The sequence below is a fragment of the Prosopis cineraria genome, unplaced genomic scaffold (assembly GCF_029017545.1).
Source record: "Prosopis cineraria cultivar Desert tree isolate PC_DT_omini unplaced genomic scaffold, ASM2901754v1 PC14, whole genome shotgun sequence".
Lineage (NCBI taxonomy): Eukaryota > Viridiplantae > Streptophyta > Magnoliopsida > Fabales > Fabaceae > Prosopis > Prosopis cineraria.
The window spans coordinates 8,582,482-8,602,314 of NW_026555345.1; the positions used below are offsets into that span (position 1 = coordinate 8,582,482).

The 19,833-nt window shown below is 32.8% G+C and overlaps 1 protein-coding gene across 3 annotated transcripts; it reads right to left on the bottom strand.

Moving 5' to 3' along the window:
- Positions 1-2,867: 2,867 nt before the first annotated feature.
- Positions 2,868-11,681, bottom strand: LOC129292723 (uncharacterized). 3 transcript variants are annotated; one of them, XM_054930336.1, is made up of 12 exons: positions 11,551-11,681; positions 11,331-11,460; positions 9,240-9,312; positions 8,771-8,871; positions 7,664-7,729; positions 6,203-6,300; positions 5,833-5,895; positions 5,659-5,751; positions 3,811-5,214; positions 3,629-3,697; positions 3,351-3,549; positions 2,868-3,225 (listed from the first exon to the last, which is right to left on the bottom strand). In XM_054930336.1, the coding sequence occupies exons 2-12, from the start codon at positions 11,401-11,403 to the stop codon at positions 3,155-3,157; spliced, it is 2,310 nt and encodes a 769-aa protein (XP_054786311.1). In that variant the 5' UTR covers positions 11,404-11,460; positions 11,551-11,681; the 3' UTR covers positions 2,868-3,154. The 3 variants fall into 3 exon arrangements, with proteins under 3 accessions (XP_054786311.1, XP_054786312.1, XP_054786314.1); XM_054930337.1 differs by lacking the exon at positions 11,331-11,460 and having other exon boundaries at positions 11,551-11,656; XM_054930339.1 differs by lacking the exons at positions 7,664-7,729; positions 8,771-8,871; positions 9,240-9,312; positions 11,331-11,460; positions 11,551-11,681 and having other exon boundaries at positions 6,186-6,276.
- Between the last annotated feature and the right edge of the window lie 8,152 nt (positions 11,682-19,833).

A 19,833-nucleotide genomic window follows, 5' to 3' on the forward strand; every position in this document is an offset into this window, starting at 1 on the left:
CAAACGCACAAAGACATTTATAAATGTATTTTATCATGAAAGATCATGTTCAACTGTTTGATTCTTAGAAGTACAGAAATTTTGATTTACAGGTGATCCAAAGCCATCCATAATCTCTTAAGATATATAAGAAGAACCTTTTGAAATTAGGGGAGGTGACATAACAAAATGTTGACAATATACATCAGAAGGTCACTTCAATCCTAAATGAAGAATTTTTGGCTAGTAAGGATCATCTTTCTAAAAGAACAGACTCGCTTTCATCTCATTGGTCTGGTTTCAAGTCTCTAGGCCATTTTTAACAAAGTACTTTCTTTGTTAAAAAATATAAGACATTTTTAATTAAATTTCACTTCCAATAAAATAGTTACCTATTTTTAAACTAATCCTATCTTTTTATATTTACCCATATTACAATAAATATAAAGTCATTCATCAATAGGGATATTTTTGAAAAAAAAAATAATGATTATATTTCAAAAGATTAAATGTTAGCAAAGGGAGTATTTCAATATATATATATATATATATATATCTTGATTATCCTTAAATTTATATATATACACATATATACTGATATGAATTTATACACACGCACACACATAATAGGCATGACGTAGAAACTAATCAACATGTTTATTGACTACTCTCAAAGCATGATTAAAAGTAATATCATTTAGTCAAGGCTTGATTAACTATAATATCTTCAATTAATAATGTTCATGAGTAGACAATTTAATCAATAATTTCTTAAATAAGATTCAGAGCTTTGGTGAATTACTATTGTGGACATTAACTTTACATTTTATTTAAGGGTTAAATGATAAATTTGTTCTCAAATTATAACTCTTGAAGCGTCTAAAATTTTAAACTTATTTTTTGTACAATATTTTCTTTCCAAATTTCAAAATGATGCAATATAATTTTTTCCCTTAACAAATATTAACTTCAATTGTTAACTGATAGAAAATGTATTAAAAAATATCTCAAAATTTTTTATCTTTGTTTGTTATTTTTGTCTCTTTTTGTAATGCTTGAGACCTTTTTTCATAATTTTCTGATCAATTTACAATCGAACTTACCTTTTTTTTAACAATAAAGATGATATTACACCACTTTCAAAAATTGATAAAAATATTACATCAAAAATAAATTGAAGGTCCCAAATACTTCTAGATATAAAATAATTATCCTTTAACCCTTTATTTAAAATCCACTTAACAAGACTAGAATAATAACGACAACGTCAAACAATTTTATTTCACTAGATGTAGTAAGCTACTTGAATTAAGTAGCATCATTGCACACTGAAAAACACGATAATCCAAGTCTAAAATCACATTGGATAAAAGATTAAACCCCACTTCCGACCACAATTTCTTTAAGTCACAACCAAAAAACCTCAACTATTTAAAGTGGAAAGAAGAGTTTCAATAATGTTGAATGAAATAAATTATTGACAATTCTACAAAACCATAAGCCAAATAATTGTGTGTATCACCACATTTAGTGATAAATGAGTATGCGCTTTGCTCCCTTTCCACTAAAAATGAAATTGAAAAATTATGTCTTATACAAGAATGCAGTGTGTGAAAATATTTGAGTTCCTATTTCTCTCTCACACAAAATTGAAATTAACTAAGACAATTGTTGGTATTTTTTTTTTTTCAAAAAAAGAGTCTTGTTTCATATGATAAAAGAATTTTTGACAAAATTAAAATCTAAATCGAAATCAAAATAAAATAAAATTTTAAATGTGAACTTGATATCAAGATAAAATCCTAATATAATTTTAGCAAATATATTTACTTAAAATAAGGAGAAAAACCAAAAGTACCATTTTTAAAATATAAAAAAAAAAAAACCACCCTCATCTATCAAACCTAGCAACTCCATCATCAACGATCCACCTACTACACCGCCTATAGCAACAACCCCAACATCATCTCCTAAATCAACATCACCTTCAAGGGCTATGGCGACACCAACTCCAACAACCAAACTGTCTTCTTCGACAGCCCGACCGCCATGAATCTCTGTTCCAAGTGCTATAAGGATTTCAATTTGAAGGAGAAACAAGTAGTCTCCGCCAAATCCACCATCAAAACAACCCTCTCCCCTGCTTCTCTACTATCCTCTGGGCCATCTCTATTACCAATTGTGGTCTCCCCCGCTTCTACTCAGACATTGAAATTGTCAGTAGTTGCAGTGGGGCATCAAGCTCTGCCATTACATCCTTTAAGCCATTGGTGGTAGTCGTTGTCTGACGCTATGATTGCTGGGGGTGGATGACAGTGGCCTGTGGGTGGGGAATGATAATGGGTAAGGGAGATGATGATGGGGGTAGAATTGGGGATAGAAAATAATTTCATAAAATACAACCAATTCCATAACTATCTTGATAGGAATCTTATTCTGGCTTTTTTCCTTGAACCAAGATTTTTAGGAATTGTGATTAAAGTATACCAAACATGTTTGAATGTGCTCATTTCTCATACTCTATAAACATATTCACAACACATTGAGTGCATAAAAAGATATACCATCCACAAGTTAACAACAAATCTAATGGATTTCTATCCATAAAATAAATTATTATAATGGATTTCTAAAACCTCATGACACAAAAGAAAATGTCTAATTGAATAAATGAGTGTTTATAACTGAAAAAGCGTACCAGCAAGTGTCAGCCAATTGTTAACCAAAACTACCAAAAAGGCACAACCACAACCACACCCCCACCCCCACCCCCACTCTGAATCATTTTAAATGTCAAGTGAAATAGAATTCCAATTAGAACACAATGATTGTCCCTTCGGCATACCATTTTTGTTAAAAATAGAATATCATAATTATGGAAGAGTTAATTGAAAGTTTCAGAACTCATCTAAAAATATAAACTAATTCAGGAAAATTATATGAAGTAATGTGGTTGGTTTGCACTATGCACCTAGGAAAAGCAACAAGAGATCTACAGAATGGAAGGCAATATTGGAACAAAACCCTTAAAGATCAGCATTACCATGGATCGAAAGTAAAATCCTACAAGAATGGATCAGCTTAAACTTGATATTTTTCATGTAGATGTAGTGCATTATGGACAGATTACATGACTACCATTGCTCTTTAACTTTTGAGAAGCAGAAAACCAAATTCAAGCTGGGATGACTACTTCATCTTTTCCATATATACGCTGAAGCTCCCTGGTAGCAGCTTGGTACGATGCTAATAAGTAAAAGCAATGTATATAAGAGAAAGCAAATATAGGAAAGTGAGAAATTAATCAAAGCAACAATATGGCGTTCACTATAGTGTTCTCAACCCAAAAACAAACTATAAAATCCCAATACCTTTCCAGGCTCGAAAATTCTTTTGATTGATGGTAGATCCAGTAACAGTCTGAATTACATCAAAAAGCATCTCCTGAGAAGTGTTCTTCAGCTCTTGAACAGCAGCATAGATGGTTTTCCCATTCTCAAAGTATATGTGATTGTTCGGGTGTTTGGTCTTGGCACCCGCATGACGCTCAAACTCATACGCATTAAGAGCCTGGATGCCATAAGCTGAATGGTGACCACATTATTCGGATTATGTAGAGTAAACATTACAATGATCTTTAGAAGCTAACCTTGGACTCCTTGCATTCATTACAGGAGCACAAGTACCCAGTCCCTTTTATGACTCCTTTAAGATGTTTCTACCATGCAGAATATGAAACACATTTAGAGCAGAAATGCTTTACGGGGGGGCCATAATTTACAGAAACAGCAGCAGCAAAGAAATGAAGATAAGAACAATGAGACAGTTTACCTCCCGTGACCAAGAAACATACTTTACAGGAACACCATCGAAAATTCCTGTTGATAACAGACTTTTGACATTTGAAGGGAAGTTATTAGAAGGAACCTTCCTTGTCCTTGGTTCCTTACTCTTAGGGACATTATCACTTCTAGAATTAGATTTCGAATTGCTATTTACACCTGGTTCAAGGTTTGACTCAACCAGATCCTTCTGGCCATCCAAACCATGAGTTGAGTTCTGGTTGCTCATCAACAAATCATAGCCACTAATAATCCCACCTGAGTGATTTGGCTCTGGGTCATCATTAAAGCCTCCAAAAGATATCGTACAGCCATCATTCTTATTGTAATTGTGACCCACTGGTAAAGAGTTAGAATCTCCTTTATCATATGAAGGGTTTGTTGATACCATGTTTGAATCCACCTTGTCATATGTAGGACCCACTGACATGATATGACCAGTTCCCTTGTCACAGGAAGGAGATATTGAAATGAAATTTTCTCCTGATTTACCGTAGGTTGGGCCCATTGACATAAAGCTTTCATGCCCCTTGTTAAATGAGTTGCCCAGTGATATCAAATTGCCATCTTCCTTTTCATATGACTGACCTATTGATATGAAATTTCCATCTCCCCTGTCAAATCGCTGACCCATTGATAAGATGCTTTCATCTCCCTTGTCATAAGTGTGGCCCATCAGCAGAAAACTTCCATCTCCTTTATTGAATGCGTGACCCATTGAACCAAGATTATCATGAGCCTTAGTTATTGCACTACCCGCAGAGACAATATTCTCATTTACATTGTTGTATGCCTGACCTAACGATATGTTCCCATCATTCTTACTGTAACCAGCAACCATCGAAATTGCACTATTATCCACCCTACTATAGGAGTGCCCCATAGATGCAGACATGCAATTGTTGGTATCTCTAACTTGATTAACTTTAACTATTCTGATGCCACCAAAATTGAGACAAGATGAAGGGTCCTCAATAGTATGAGATATTGATAGCCCCACTGATGGATCATTTCCATAATTGTTCTCAAAATCCTTCCTTCCCATATTCAGATTTCCACTTCCAATTGATGGCATGTTCTTATCAACCAAATTGAAAGTTCTTAAAGTCTCAGATCCAAAGATACGGTCAGAATATTGACCTGTAACTGAGTGAAACCCAGAATTGGTGTCCCAAGGAGATACATCCAAATGCGGAACCCCTGAAATTGGCCTGCCACCAACAGCTTCAATAGCTTGCTTCTTATTGTTGCTGATAATTTCTGGTTCACCTGTTTCTGCAAACCATTGATGACCACGCTTTGGTTCAATTCGAGAAGAATTCTCATATCCCATATTGTCATCAGCTAAGCATCCTGCGTCCCGTGGCATCCAAAAGCTTTTATGCTGGAAAGACTGTAAAACCATATAAAAGAACATTTATCTCTTTGACAAAACATGTAATATTAAAGAAATGATCAAATGTAGTAAAGAGTCAGGGGAAAAAAACATAACAGGTTTCTAGGGAAATTTCATTGATAGCACAACAGGTTTTTTTTCGATGTCTTAGGTCCCCACACTTTTGCTTGTCATTGTTTTAGGCCCCTCCATAAATAAAGTGTAGGGACATATGGACGGACTTAAAACAATGAAAAACAAAAATGTGGGGACTTAAAATACTAAAAAAAGTGCAAGGATTAAAACTAAAACGCGAGCAAAGTGTAGGGACTTAAAGCCATGGTTTTCCTTTTTTAAAGGATAGAATGATCATTCCTTATCTATAAAATCACTTTTTTCATTCACTTTTTATTTCTATTTCTTTACATTCTATGCACCAAATGAGGTTTGTAACAGATATACCTCAGCTCTAGAGTCTGTTTCAGCAAGCCTTTGCTTGATGTCTCTTGCTATTGAAAAGAAAACCTCTTCCACGTTCATGTTTGTCTTTGCACTCTACAATCATGTTTTAACACAAATATATCAGATTCACATGTATTTTGAGATCTTGGTCAACAACTTGAGTTTGCTACTCACAGTTTCAAAGAACTTGATACCATACTCATCAGCAAGAGCTTGACCTTTAAAGGTAGGCACAACCTATAAAAATAAAAGGAATATTGCTCGTCAACATTAATAGAAAAACGCTTCTCAAGCATAGATGCAAGCTCAATCAGACAAAAAAGAATACACCATCAGATCATTTCTCTATTTGCTACCATGCTCAGCGAAGGATCCCTGCTTCTAAGTCACAAGGAACCTTCCTCCCTAGAAAAAGAATAGAAGGCTAAGCATGGAGACATTTTTGAGAAAGTCATGCACCAGCTAGTCACCAAATTAATTACATAGAGCCAGAAGAAGGTTTGGAAAGTGAATAGAAAAAGGAATACCATATATACACGCATACCCTTTTACTTTCATCCATATCAGCCTTGTTGCCCACAAGTATCTTGTTTACATTGTCAGATGCATGTTGTTCAATGTTGCGAATCCAATTCCTAACATCTGAAGAAAAACAAAAGCTACATAAGAATTAAAAGGGAGCAGGTTGAGAGAAATAAAATCCAATTTGATGGGCCAAACATGGCAAATTGACCATGGTACTATACCCCAAAAAAAAAATCACAAAATGCTACAAGTTCAAAAATATTTCCCATTATACTACAAATGAGAACTTGGCTGCTACCAAACCAAGTTTTAAAATTTCTTTTTCTTGACAACTTGTACTTAAATCGTTTTGTGTTACACTGATTTCAATACAACCATTTAAAATAAAATAAAAACTGTTCAAGAGATTTGTTATTGTCTTTTTTTTTTTTAACATAAAGCACCTAATATTCTGAGCTTGCCTCACATCGAGTTAGAAATGGTAATTCAAGCCAAATCTGATGGGCTATTCTAAATACCCGAAAAATCTTAAGGTTGGGTTTGGAAGTTTAGAAGATTTTCTTTATTTCGAGCTTATTTGAGTCACCTGAATAAACTTGAAAAATCTAGGCCAACCTAAACTCAAATGGGTTTAGCACAAATACTTAAATTCTTTTTTATTATTAAAAATATGAAATTAACATTCACCTTAACTTTCACTTAACCTTCATAAATCATCTTCAAGAGTTCCAATTCACACATTTTGCACTCCCAAATGAAAGTAACATTTACCATTTTCAAAAGATGTTCAAAACAAATGATCATTAAAATATTAAAACTTCAATTTAGGAGTTCAAAATGTGCAAATTGGAAGTCTGGAAGAGGGTTTATGAAGGCTAAATGAAAGTTGAGGAAAAGAATTCAACTACTTTAGCAAAGCTCATTCAGGTTTGTACTTATTTAGGTGACTCAAATAAACCTGAAGTAGAAAAAAAAAATTTCTAAACTCTTAAACCTAATCCTAAGATTTTTCAAGGTTATTCAAGTTGACCTGAATCACCACTTCTAGCTTGATGTGAGGCAAGCTCAAAATACCAAGTGTTTTATGGAAAGAAAAAAAAAAAAAACAAGACAACAAAACTCTTGAACAGCCTTTTATTTTATTTTACATGGCTGTATTGAAATCAGTCTAACACAAATTGATTTCAGTACAAAATGTTAGCAAAAACAAATTTTGAAATGTGGTTTGGTAGAAGCCAAGTTATCATTTGTAATATACTAGGAAATATTTTTGAACTTGTAGCATCTTGGGAAATAATTTTTTTTTATTTTTTTATTTTTTGTATGGTAATATAGTCAATTTCCCGCCAAACATGGCTGAATAGAAAGCTACAAGAAATATTCGAAAAAATAAGAATGCATAAATACATCAAATAGGAAGGAAAAAATTATCATTAAAACATAAATTTCGAATGTTGAAAGCAAGGGATGACTGTTGTACTATTAAAAGATGCTTCATCAGTAACATCATAGACCAGCAAGATGCCCATGGCTCCACGGTTATAAGCTGCAGAAGTGTATAAAATAGTAAGAGACCTCCATCACATCAAACAGAATATTGGTAAACCATATTACAACCATACCTCATATTACTGTCGAAATTGATCACATTCATTAGACAATTTTAAATGGTTTGTTAAACTAAAGAGTTTCATCTACGTATAAAGCGGTCAATAAGCCCTTTCAACCCTTGATTTTTTATTTTTATTTTTTTTTTGCAGTGATGCTATAGCATAAAATTCACATCAAAGAGGGGGAATGAGACCCAAAACAGTCCTTCACAATCAGCCTTCTGGGAGCTCTAGAATTACACATAAATATTATCTTGCCCTCTTGATCCCCAAGGGGGCAAGGGTGTCAGCTGGCAATTTTGCCCCTCTTCCAATTTGTTCTATGGCAACATTCTGTTCCTGTTTGACCAGAGTTTTGACTTTTGATGGCTAGGACAATAGAGCTAGCTCAATCACTTGATTTAAAGCATTTTTTCTTCACACTTCTTGACTTGTTCTACAAGTTTATTCTATCACAAATTCTCAAATGTCAAAACTGATAAGTCATTATATAAGAAGTACTTTTCCAGACTAACAATGATTTAAGAGTTATTGGCTAAAAAATAATAATAACTAAAGAGTTAATTTCCCTTACATAAGCAAATTCAATTAATATGTTTAAATAAATCAATAAATTCCACAAGTTATAGTTCATCAATCTCCATGGAAGACATTTATTAATCCCATGAAAATCTCCTAACCCTGCAAACTTCTCTCCTGTAATGCTACATTACTTCAAATCATTTTAGTTATATATATATATATATCAAACCTGACAACCATGACCGTATAGCATATTGTAGAACCAAAACTGGAACATGTGCAATGATAAGAATCTATTAATGTTTCCCTCTACCAGAATGTGACATCAAAGCGATAACACCCTAATGCATTACGCAACATGATGTTTGTTAGGTAGCTACCTATCATGTAAAAATGTTAATTATTATTTGGGAATTAAGGCTTGTGACCCATGTTGTAAAAAAGAAAAAACATACCTGTGGTGATAGTTCGAAATCTCTCCTGACCAGCTGTGTCCCAGATTTGCAGCTTAACGCGTTTCCCATCAAGTTCGATGGTTCTTATTTTAAAATCAATCCTGTTAAATAAAGTATCGCATTAAGAACTTAAAATTTGAATAGGGACAATTACTTGCACAAAGCACAAGTATCAATGCGGACACATACGCATATAAACAATTTGGTGACACCCAAAAATGAACCAATGCTTAAATTAAACATCAGCTTTTCTAAGAAACTATACACCATACAAACTCTGCATTAAGTCCAACCCTGCAATGTTTTCCAGGACACTAAAAGAGAAATCAGAAAAGTAGTTCGGAAAAGCCTTAATAACTACTTTGTAGTGAATGGACACACTGATATGAACATTGGAATATCGTGAGCACAAGATCAAAAGTATCTAAGTTTTTAAAGTGATTATATATAAGTTTCTACAAATACTCACCCAATTGTTGTGATAAAACTGGTGGTGGAGGAACCATCAGAAAACCGCAAAAGCAGACAACTCTTCCCCACACCTGCAAAAGTTCAAGTCAGAAGGCTGAATAATCAGAACAAAAACTCAAGAACCTAAAACAGACCGCTGTAAATAGTATGCAAAAATACCCAATTGCTCAAGATCTCACACAAGACACTAAAAAGAAATGATAACATCATTTGGAGAAGATACATTGAGAAGAGTAGAAAAAGCATGCTGATATCAGCAAAGAAAGAAGGATCTTACGATTAAAAATTATCAACAAACTAAAGAGGCCCTCATATGAATAAGGCCAAAATAGAGAATACAAGTCAATAAAAAGATGCAATCACTTTTCAACTATCATTCTATCAAAAGTGCTATTTGACAAAGAAGGTCTCTTGCTGGCTGTGAATAACCACTGGTATCCCATGTAAATAACCATATCCTGTCCAGACTAGAAAGAACAGAAATATCATGATCCACAAGATAGACACCATAAAAGAAATAACAACAACAACAACAAGGCTCATCACACTAGGTGGGACCATAAAAGAAATATATGCTACAAAATCTGCAATTCAACTATCCCCATTAAATACTAGCCCTGACTCCCAGCTGAAACCAGGGGCCAAATAGTAACTAAAAAAGCTGGACTTCCCCTCTAACCATTAAACTGAAAAACAAAATTCAAAACATTAATGCTGGACCAATTCAATCATCGCCACAGTATCAGAGTAAATGGATCTTTAAATGTCAAAGTTGTACCTTTAAGGCATTTTATTTCACATTTTATGTCAAGATGCCCAGGATCAACAGAAAGGCACTGCCCAGCTGGTTAACTAAGTTACATCATCTGCTAACAATTACTTTCATGGTTTCTCAAAAAACTTATATTCAGCCATCATTTATTCCAAATACTCACCAAGGATTTGACAGAAGTTGTAGTCAGAGAAGAGAAAGAACATATGAAGCAGTAAATTGATGACATGGCAAGTTGTAAGGGAGCAGAGAAACATAACTTTCATCTGGCTTTAAATTAACCTAATAGCTCAAACACCAATCCAATTAATAAGCTCATAACTTCAAAATTGCATGAAAGATCACACATCCACATCAAAATCAAGAAATACTCCCCCCGGTCCTGAATATAAGAAAGTTTGGGGAGACTTTTTTCTGTTCAAATTATAAAAAATTAAAAAAAAACAGAGAGTTTATATTTGGTGCATTAATTACATTATTCCAGCTATACCCCTCACTAAATTGGGAAGTAAGGCAGAAGTTCAAACATTAAATTGAGGACATTTGTGGAAAACAATTTCAAATTGTGACATATTTAAGAAAGATAACCAGTTATGTTAATCTTAATGAGATAGTTATTTATTCCTTATATTCAAGACCAGAGGTAATATGATATACTACTTTTGGTTACAAACAAGTATAGACTGCTGAACAAATGATTCCCTATCTTTGTCGAAGAATAAACTTGCACAAAAAACTCATAAGATTAAACATGAATTAAAGATACAATGACATTCTTATCCAAAAGAAAGAATACTATGCAGAGAAAATACAGCATTTACTAAGTTACCATTATAGTACTCTATATAGAGTATAGACGATCAAGAAAACTAACAATATGTACCAAGAGCCCTATGTCCGATAAAAATGATATGCTTTTTAAAAGTAAATTAAAACAAACACTCCAAAAGTGCAATTCAGCAAACTCATGGAGAGATAATGCCTTGACGAACGCCCACAGTTATCCCTTCAAAAGTCAATAATCTAAACGCTAAGCGACCCGCCCTTATCTAGACGACTGGAAAGATGAATTCATTATTTTAACAACCCAAAGAGGCAAAGCAAGATAAATTCATCATTTGAAACCACATAGACTTCCTAAAATAACCGATCAGTATCACCTTCCATTTTTCTACACAAACCAATTATGGTAAACCCGAACTAAAAACAAAATGACAATAAAACAGTATTAATATCTAGAAACTTAACCACCCATTTGCTTTCCTTAAAATTCCAAGTAAAATTGGGGGGGTTGGAGATATGGAAGGAATAACAAACCACGGTCGCCAACAAGAAGAAGCTTAATGAGGTAATCGTAATCGGCACGAGCCCGTGCTGGTAGCGCTGCCATCGATTATTATTTGTGAACACAAATTGAATATTCTAGCGCAAGAGTCTCTATCAATCCCTTTCCGAACAGAGACGTAACAGCGTCAAAATTGAATTGGCAAAAGAGATCACAACCGGAAAAGGAAGGAGAAGCAGAGAGAAATGATACCTTCGGCAAAAGGTTAACAAGTCGTCGGCGGCGACATGGGAAGAGATCAGAGAGAGTTTTCGGGTATAAGCAAGACCTCAGTGCTTGGTTCCCCGGGGGGGGGGGGGGTGAGGGGAGTGGAGGGAGAGGAGGGTTTTAGTGCGTGTGTTGGGTTTTGAGTATGTGAAAACTCACGTTGATGAAAGTTTATTAGATAAAATTGTTCTAATAAAATTTACGTTTGAGTATATTTTTTTAAAAAAAATTAATTTAATAAATTAAAAGTTATTTAAATTAATAAAAATTTATATTTTTAAAATATATTTATAAATATGTAATGATTAAAAAAGATATTAATTTATAATAATTTATAATTTTTATTATATAAATATAATATATTAAAAATGTTTAAAAAATGTGAAACAAATTTAAAATGTTAAATAATAAGAATAAAAAAATTTAATATCAAAAACATTATGTAATAATCAGTTAAATATTTATTAATATTGAATAGTTATATAATTAATGAATCGCTCTATAATATACAATCTGATCTCTAATAGAATCTCGAACCTTATTCATCTTTCTATTAGAAGCCATGCTTGAAATTACACTTGAAATTGATGATGAAAATGCATGCTTGTCATTATCATCATTAGTATTTACCATATTTTCATCCTCAAAATGTATAAAGTTAAAAATCAATTGCATATTTTTTTTCTAAAGAAATTATGTATAACCGTTGTTGCACCAACCATATGAACTTACATCACAAATGGATAACTAAGCATGTGTCGTAAGATTGCGAATATGTTTTTCCAAGCCCCAAAAGTTCTTTTAATCGTGGTCTTTAAACTTGAATCATAATAATTGAAAACATTATTATTGTTTGCAAATCTGGATGAACGCCTGACATCTAGGAGGTGATACCTATGAGATCTATAAGGACCTAAATATCTATGTGGCATTGCATAGCCGGCATCTAACAAATAATATTTATCTACCAATAAAAAAAATAGAAATTGTAGGATCCCAAAAATTTTTTGAAAAATTATTGTAAATTAGATGAATGTGAAATATACCTTGTGGTGAATGTAAAAATTTCATGTCCAGTCTTATAAGTGCATAGTCAAACAAATGAGTATCTTGGGCAGTCTCTTCCCATCCAGCCATGACATAAGTGAAGCACATATCACAATCACATGTGGCCATTATATTTTGTGTTGAAATACCTTTCCTTCCAATATATTTCCCTTGTTCTTCAACACTGACCACATGCGGGATATATGTTCCATCAATTGCTCTTATGGCAACTTTGAAGAATGGCCAATATCACGAATCACCTAAAATTTTTAGATGTATATCTTGAAAAGTGCAATCTTTTAATTAGATATGTTCCTTTGCTAACTTCTCATAAGCATCCAATAAATTTCTAAAATATTTATGAATAGTTTCTATTGAATGTTGAAATCATTCTTGTGCCATCCTATTCCCCACCCCACGTCCAACAATATTTAGGAACATATCAACGATTTCATGAATCCATGTTCTTCTAGTTGAACGTAGACCATGTTACACCAGCTCATCACAAAGTTGAAGAAAAACATCTTTTTTCATGCAAAACATGTTATAACAATGCTGAGGATGCCCTTGTAAAATTTCTGGCACCCATGCATGACCTGATTGCAAACTAGTTCTACAAGGCTCTTTCAATAAATATGTTGAGTAATTGAATACTATTGTAATAATAGCATTAACCTCATCATCTTTCGCATGTACAAATAATTGTAATAAGTGAGATTGTGTACTTTCATCTATAAAAACTGCATAACATAATTTAACAACCATTACACCATTGTCTATAACTTAACATAAAAAACATATGCAACAAGAGTTAGATAACACAATCAAATTAAAAACAAAGTTAACAACATAAATGACACTAGCTAGATTTAAAACATTGAGAAGGCAAGCTAGAATTGATCTAATATGTTTTCTTGTCTAAGCACTTTAAATAGGCCACTAATGCTCTTCTATTGTCCCTAAGCCCAATATACATATCCCTTGCAATCTTATCTAGCAAGGCCATAACATATTGTTCAAGAAGCGTCTCATCACAAACAATCTCCTCGATTCCATAAAGTTCCTTTACAACATCCACCACATTTTAATCAACCAGTTTTGTTCCGCTCTCCATTGAATTAAGAATTGACTTTAATGTTGTAACCTTATCCTTTTGTGTGGAAACCAAATGACTCACTGAATTAACCATCATAGATGCAAGACATTTTCCCTTCTTGTTTTGACCATTTTCACCTCTCTTTCACTTGCTCCTTGAATTAGTACCACCATTGTATGCATTATTCAAGTTAACCTATCCAATTTTTAGGAAAGTTCCTCCACTAATGTTTCTTACATCATCACTGTCTCTTGATTCTTCAATCAAATCCAATTCAAGTCTATATACATCATGGGGATCATCAGTTGCATTGTCCACATGTTAATGCCCCATGCTATCACTAGATGGAATAACTATGTCAATTCTTGTATATATGAAAGTGGTCTATGTCTAAATTTTTTGTACTCAGGATTCTCCTGCACATTTACAAGAACTAAGACTACTATATTTACAAAATAAAACATCAAATATATAACATGACACATATAATTGTATACCTTAATCTTTTGATTTCACCACTCCTCTAGTGCTAATACAATATTCTTTTCACTATCCCATCCCAGACCAGTATCTTTGTTCAACAGTTTGTCCCATATATTCCAGTCTTTCCTCAAATTGTTTCATTTGTTTTTCAATTTCTTCTTATCATAACTTCTAGAGCTTAATGCATTGAATTATTGCATTAGTGCCTCCCAACCCTCATTTGATAAGGTAGAGCCTTTACGTTCATTTTTTCTAACTTGTTAGAGAGTTAATTTGATGAACAGTTCGATCTTTTCGGTAGTCCACAATGCATTCTCTTTACTCATATTTACTATCAAAATATTGTATTCTCAATAATTAATTAACATACATCAGACCACTTTCACTAATTTACTTTGTTAATAAACTAAACTCATACTTTACTTGTCAAGCATAAAATCCCAATTCAATTTGGCTCATCATACACTTGAGGTACATTTTATATAACATTGAGTGGATATCTGACAAAAATTACCAAAAAAGAAAAAGCTAACTATCAATATAAAATATACAAAAAAGTTTGCTACTTGCAAGTCATATACGTTGCAACTCACTCCAAACTTCATGAATTGCATAAGATCTATTTTAGTTAATAGTTATTAAATAAATACTAACTATAAACCCTGTGTATTATAAAAAATTTTAAAAAAATAAATTACATTGTATGATGACATAGCCTATTATGTAAGACTGATGAGCAAACTTACTTAAGATTAACAACCAAACTTCCCAATTGAAAAAAAAAAGAGTAGAATCAAACTCTTACAAAGTATATTCTAATGAATCATACATACAATAATAACTAACATGTACTGGTTCATTACATATTCAAGATTCCTACCATTTTTGCTTATGAACTTCACAAGACTGAGGAGCAAGATAGCCACAACATTACATGGCATATGATTTCTATCGAGGAAAATCTAGAATGGTAGTATCGTGACAATAAACAACACTTGAAAGTAGGAAGTTTGGTTCTGATACATATATATCAGAATCAAGGTTATTAGAATATATACCAAAAATTCAAAACTAAACGAGCAAACAGCTTGAAGGAAAAAAACTAGAGCAGAACGAAGCTTCCCAATAAAGAACACTTGAAAGAAAGATGAAGTAGGGAATATATATATATATATATATATTATCAGCATTTTACTAAAAAAATTCAACAGATCAAATCGAACATACATATCAAATCTAAGTAAAAATTAAAGGACCACCAGATTAGATCAAACATACCAATCCTTCTTTTTTATATACTCATGCAAAACAGAGGACTACCATTTTTGAATCTGATAAAAAATGGTTAGAGGTCATCATACTTTGCAGATGGAAGAGCAAATAGGAGGGGGAGGTCAAAGTTCAATGAGCTAGTCTGAAAGTTTAGTTTTGCACTTGACAGGTTGCAAACCTAGCTATTCTGACTTCTCTTAGCTTCATAATGTCGTCCAAGACCAACAGCAAGCTTAATCCATGAAAGATTCAAGGTAGAAATGAAGAAATGGGGCACTAGAGTGGTAGGAAAGGACGACGAAAGAAGAGACTTGAGCTCAAGGAAGGAAGAAATGAAAGGACTCAGATCTGTGACCAGAGGGTGGAGGAGAGACGGAGGAGAGAAGGAAGAGAGATGGAGGAGTGACAGAGGAGCAAGATGAGGAGCAATAGAGAAAATGACAAGATGAGAGAGCCCAGAGCCTCGATTGCATGAGAAGAAGGAAAAAATAACGAGGGTAGCATGGTCAATTACAATATTAGGTACCAGTAATTAATGCTCACATGCCTACATTTACATTAGGAAAGCTACAAAATGGAGCTTTTTATTTTTTCCATTTCAACCTACTTTGAAAGTCCTTTTTGAAAGCCAGTTGCATTTGATAAATTAATCCCAAAAAACATTTTACATCCTAAAAGCATAAAAGCACTTTTGGGATGTGAAATGGAGAGTTTCCAAATGCATCCTTAATATTACCTTGTTTGGTTTTGTTGAATGACAGGGGAGCAAAGGAGTTTTTAATGATCCTTTATTTAGTTTAGGAGAAGAGGGGAGGGAAAGTAATAACTAATTTATTATTATATCCCTATACATTACTTTAAAAATTTTTTAATTATTCCTTGTGGAAAATAATTTTACACCATTATTTAAAATGCATGATTTTTTTTTAAAATTCACTCTTATCCTATCACATTGTCAATATGTGAATAAAAAAAATTTAACCAATAATTATAATGATGATAATATTTTTTTATAAAAAATAAATAACCCCCTTAAATATATAATAAAATATGATAAAATGTAATTTTTTAAAAAAATTCAATGAGGTCAGTCAAGGTCTGGAAGTGAAGTACAATCTAATATGAAGGAGAGTTTTTTTTAACTATAGGTATAATTGGAATATTAAAAAATAAATAAGAACAAAATAGTAAAAAAAATTAGCTCCCCTAAAAAAAAATACAATTTGAAGGGGAGCAATATGAGGGAAGGGGTTATTTTGGCTCCCCTTCCCTCCAAAATTTCTTAACTAAATGAAGAAGAGGGGAGCATCTCTCCTCACCTCCTCTCCCCTCCCTTTCACAAACCACCAACCAAATAGGGTGTGTTTGGTTCAAGGAGGGGAGGGGATGGTTTTAATGTTATCTTATTTGGTTTTGTTGGAAGGGAGGGGAGGAGAATTTTAATGATTCTTTATTTGATTTAGGAGGAGAGGAGAAGGGAGATAATAACTAATTTACTATCCTTATACATTAGTTTAATTTTTTTTTAAATTTTTTCTTGTAAAAAATAATTTTACGCCTCAATTTAAATTGCATGATTTTTTAAAAATTTACTCTCATCCGATCATATTGTCAATATGTAAAAAAAATTAAACCAATAATTATAATGATAACATTTTTTATAAAAAATAAATAACTAAATATATAATAAAATATGATGAAATGTAACTTTTTTTAAAAAAATTCAATGAGGTTGGTCGAGATCTGAGAATGAAACACAATCTGATATGAAGGAAAGTTTTTTTTAGCTATGAGTATACTTAGAATATTAAAAAATAAATAGGAGCAAAATAATAAAAAAAATTAGCTCCCCTCCAAAAACCCCCAATTGGGAGGGGACTAATGTGAGGGGAGGGGTTATTTTAGCTCCCCTCCCCTCTAAAATTTCTTAACCAAATGACAGGAGGAGAGCATCTCCCCTTCCTTCCTCTCCCTTCTAAAAGCCTCCAACCAAACACACCAAATACCTATATACTTTCATTTTGAGGGCCGTTGCTTCAAAAGATGATTCTTGATTGCTTTTAAGATTCATAATTCATTGAAATATCTCCTTGATCTCTTTTTCACCAAAAAAAAAAGAAATGTCTCCTTTCCCTCAGTGGTTTTTTTAGTTTAATTAATGCATTTAATCATTCTATTAATTCTCATCAATATATTCAATTTATTGCACTTGGCTTATAAATGAAATATTTTTTTGAATAAAATATAGTGACATCTCTTCTCTTTTGATAAAATTTTAAATGTGTATGATTTTTAGACAAGGTTGATATTTTTTTTACTAAACAGGGTAATAAATATGAGCACCTCTCCTAGCAAGGATTCAAACCTTGGTTTGCTAAATTATGAGGGACTAACTCATTTTACTAAGTTAACAGTCAATTAATGGATAAGTTGATGAAAATGAAATCTTAAAAAGAAGGGGTGCTTGTGTTTTATAATTAGAAAAAATTAATCATTTAGTCTTTCAACTTTCAACTCAGTCGCGACTCAATCCTGAAAGTTTAACTCATCACGACTCAGTCCCTTAACTTTGGTTTGTTTAAAAAATCCATCCTTACCGTTAGCGGGTCATAGTAGATTATGCTCAAGTGTCACTAACTGGATTAACTCTGTTAAGTTTGATTATGTGGTATCCAAATTAGCATAACCTCATATCTAATGTAACAATTGATTAGAAAAAATCAAAACATGAAATAAGAAACCAAGTTTAGAAAACCTAAGTTGCACGATTGAAGCCCAAAAGCTGAACCATAGAGAATGAGATCATGAATCAACGAAGCTGAACCATGGAGAATGAGCAGCAATGGCAAGATGAAGTTAGAGGTTGATATCGTGAATCACTTACTGTAGCCAAAATTGCACGGTGATAGCTTTAATCATAGTGAATTGCTCACTTAGTTAAGATGCCTATATTCATAGAAGACCCCTAAAGCTTTAACCATACTTTTGTCTTTTCCATCGTCAACTTTCCAAAAGTTGAGATGGTATCCTTAAAACCAATCTTTGTTATTTCTCAGCAAGTATTTCTTCTTTGCTTGCACATGCATTGTGTCCCATAGTACAAAGCTTTTTTTTTGTTTGTGGGTTGTCTTCATCCTCACATGACATTTGCTTATGGCCCACCATTAAATAAGCTTTAGTAAGCTATAAGTGGTCCCCCACAAGAATGCTATGCACCATGATCTGGCCACTTGCATGCTTTAATAATGTCAATTAATCATACTAAGATGTGTTTACAATTTTTTCTTTTATGTAGTTTATATATAAAGGCATTTGTAGACGAATACTTCAAATAAGGTGGGTATATTTTTAGATTCAAGTAGTACAGACAATGATTTTAGCTTTGAAGGTTTTAATAATGATGAAGAAGCACTTGATAATGTGATTGATTTAGCTTTATTAGAAAATGAAGTTGAAATTTCACTTTCATCTAATCTTAAAACAGCTTTACTTAAATCTATAGATAAAAGTGACTCTAATAATGATGGTGTTGTGACTAGTAGGTATGTGAAGTATAATCCAAATAAAATTTGTAAATATTTTAAATTTAAACTTGGAATGGAATTCACATCCATTCAACAATTAAAGGATGCTATTAGAGAGTATGCACTTCTTAATGGGTATAACTTACTTTCATAAAAACTGATAGCGTGAGATGTCATGTGTAGTGTCTGGGATGTGATTGGCTAATATTGGTAAGCAAGGAAACACATTGTATGACATATTGTGTAGAGCCCTTTCGTCCAAGCCATACTTGTAGTGTGACTTTTAGTTTAAGGATGTGTACATCTAAATGGGTCTCTAAAAAGATTAAGGATAGAGTAAGGATGAATAAGAACATGAGCCTTGAAGATGTGGTTTCCATAATTAGAGAGGATTATATGGCAGATGTGTCAATTTCTAAGGCATATTGGGCATTGAGAATGGCAAAAAAAAGCCATTCAAGGTGATTTTGTGGATGAGTATAAAAGATTATAGGAATGAAGTGGTATCAAAAAATGAGGGAACTGCTTTTCAAATTTTCACAACACGACCCTTTATTGAGAGATCACTGGTATTTAAGAGATTATATCTATGTTTAGTAGCTATAAAGAGAGGATTTTTAGCAATAGACCAATCATTGGTCTAGATGGGTGTTTTCTTAAGGATATGTTTGGTGGGGTATTGCTTATAGCAGTAGGATGTGATCCAAATGAGTAGTATTTTTCTTTAGCAGTTGCTGTGGTTGAAGGAGATCAAAGATTCATGGTTGTGGTTTTTAGATATTCTTTTGAAGGACATAGGAAGAACACAACAATGGGTTTTCATTTCAGACCAATAAAAGGTATGTA

Bases quoted from the DNA above. Each gene is read 5' to 3' on its own strand.
- LOC129292723 (XM_054930336.1), bottom strand. From the start codon at position 11,403: ATGGCAGCGCTACCAGCACGGGCTCGTGCCGATTACGATTACCTCATT. The intron at 5,752-5,832 runs GTGAGTAGCAAA...ACATGATTGTAG, and splicing joins GTATCAAGTTCTTTGAAACT to AGTGCAAAGACAAACATGAA. The intron at 3,698-3,810 runs GTAAACTGTCTC...TCTGCATGGTAG, and splicing joins ATGTTTCTTGGTCACGGGAG to AAACATCTTAAAGGAGTCAT.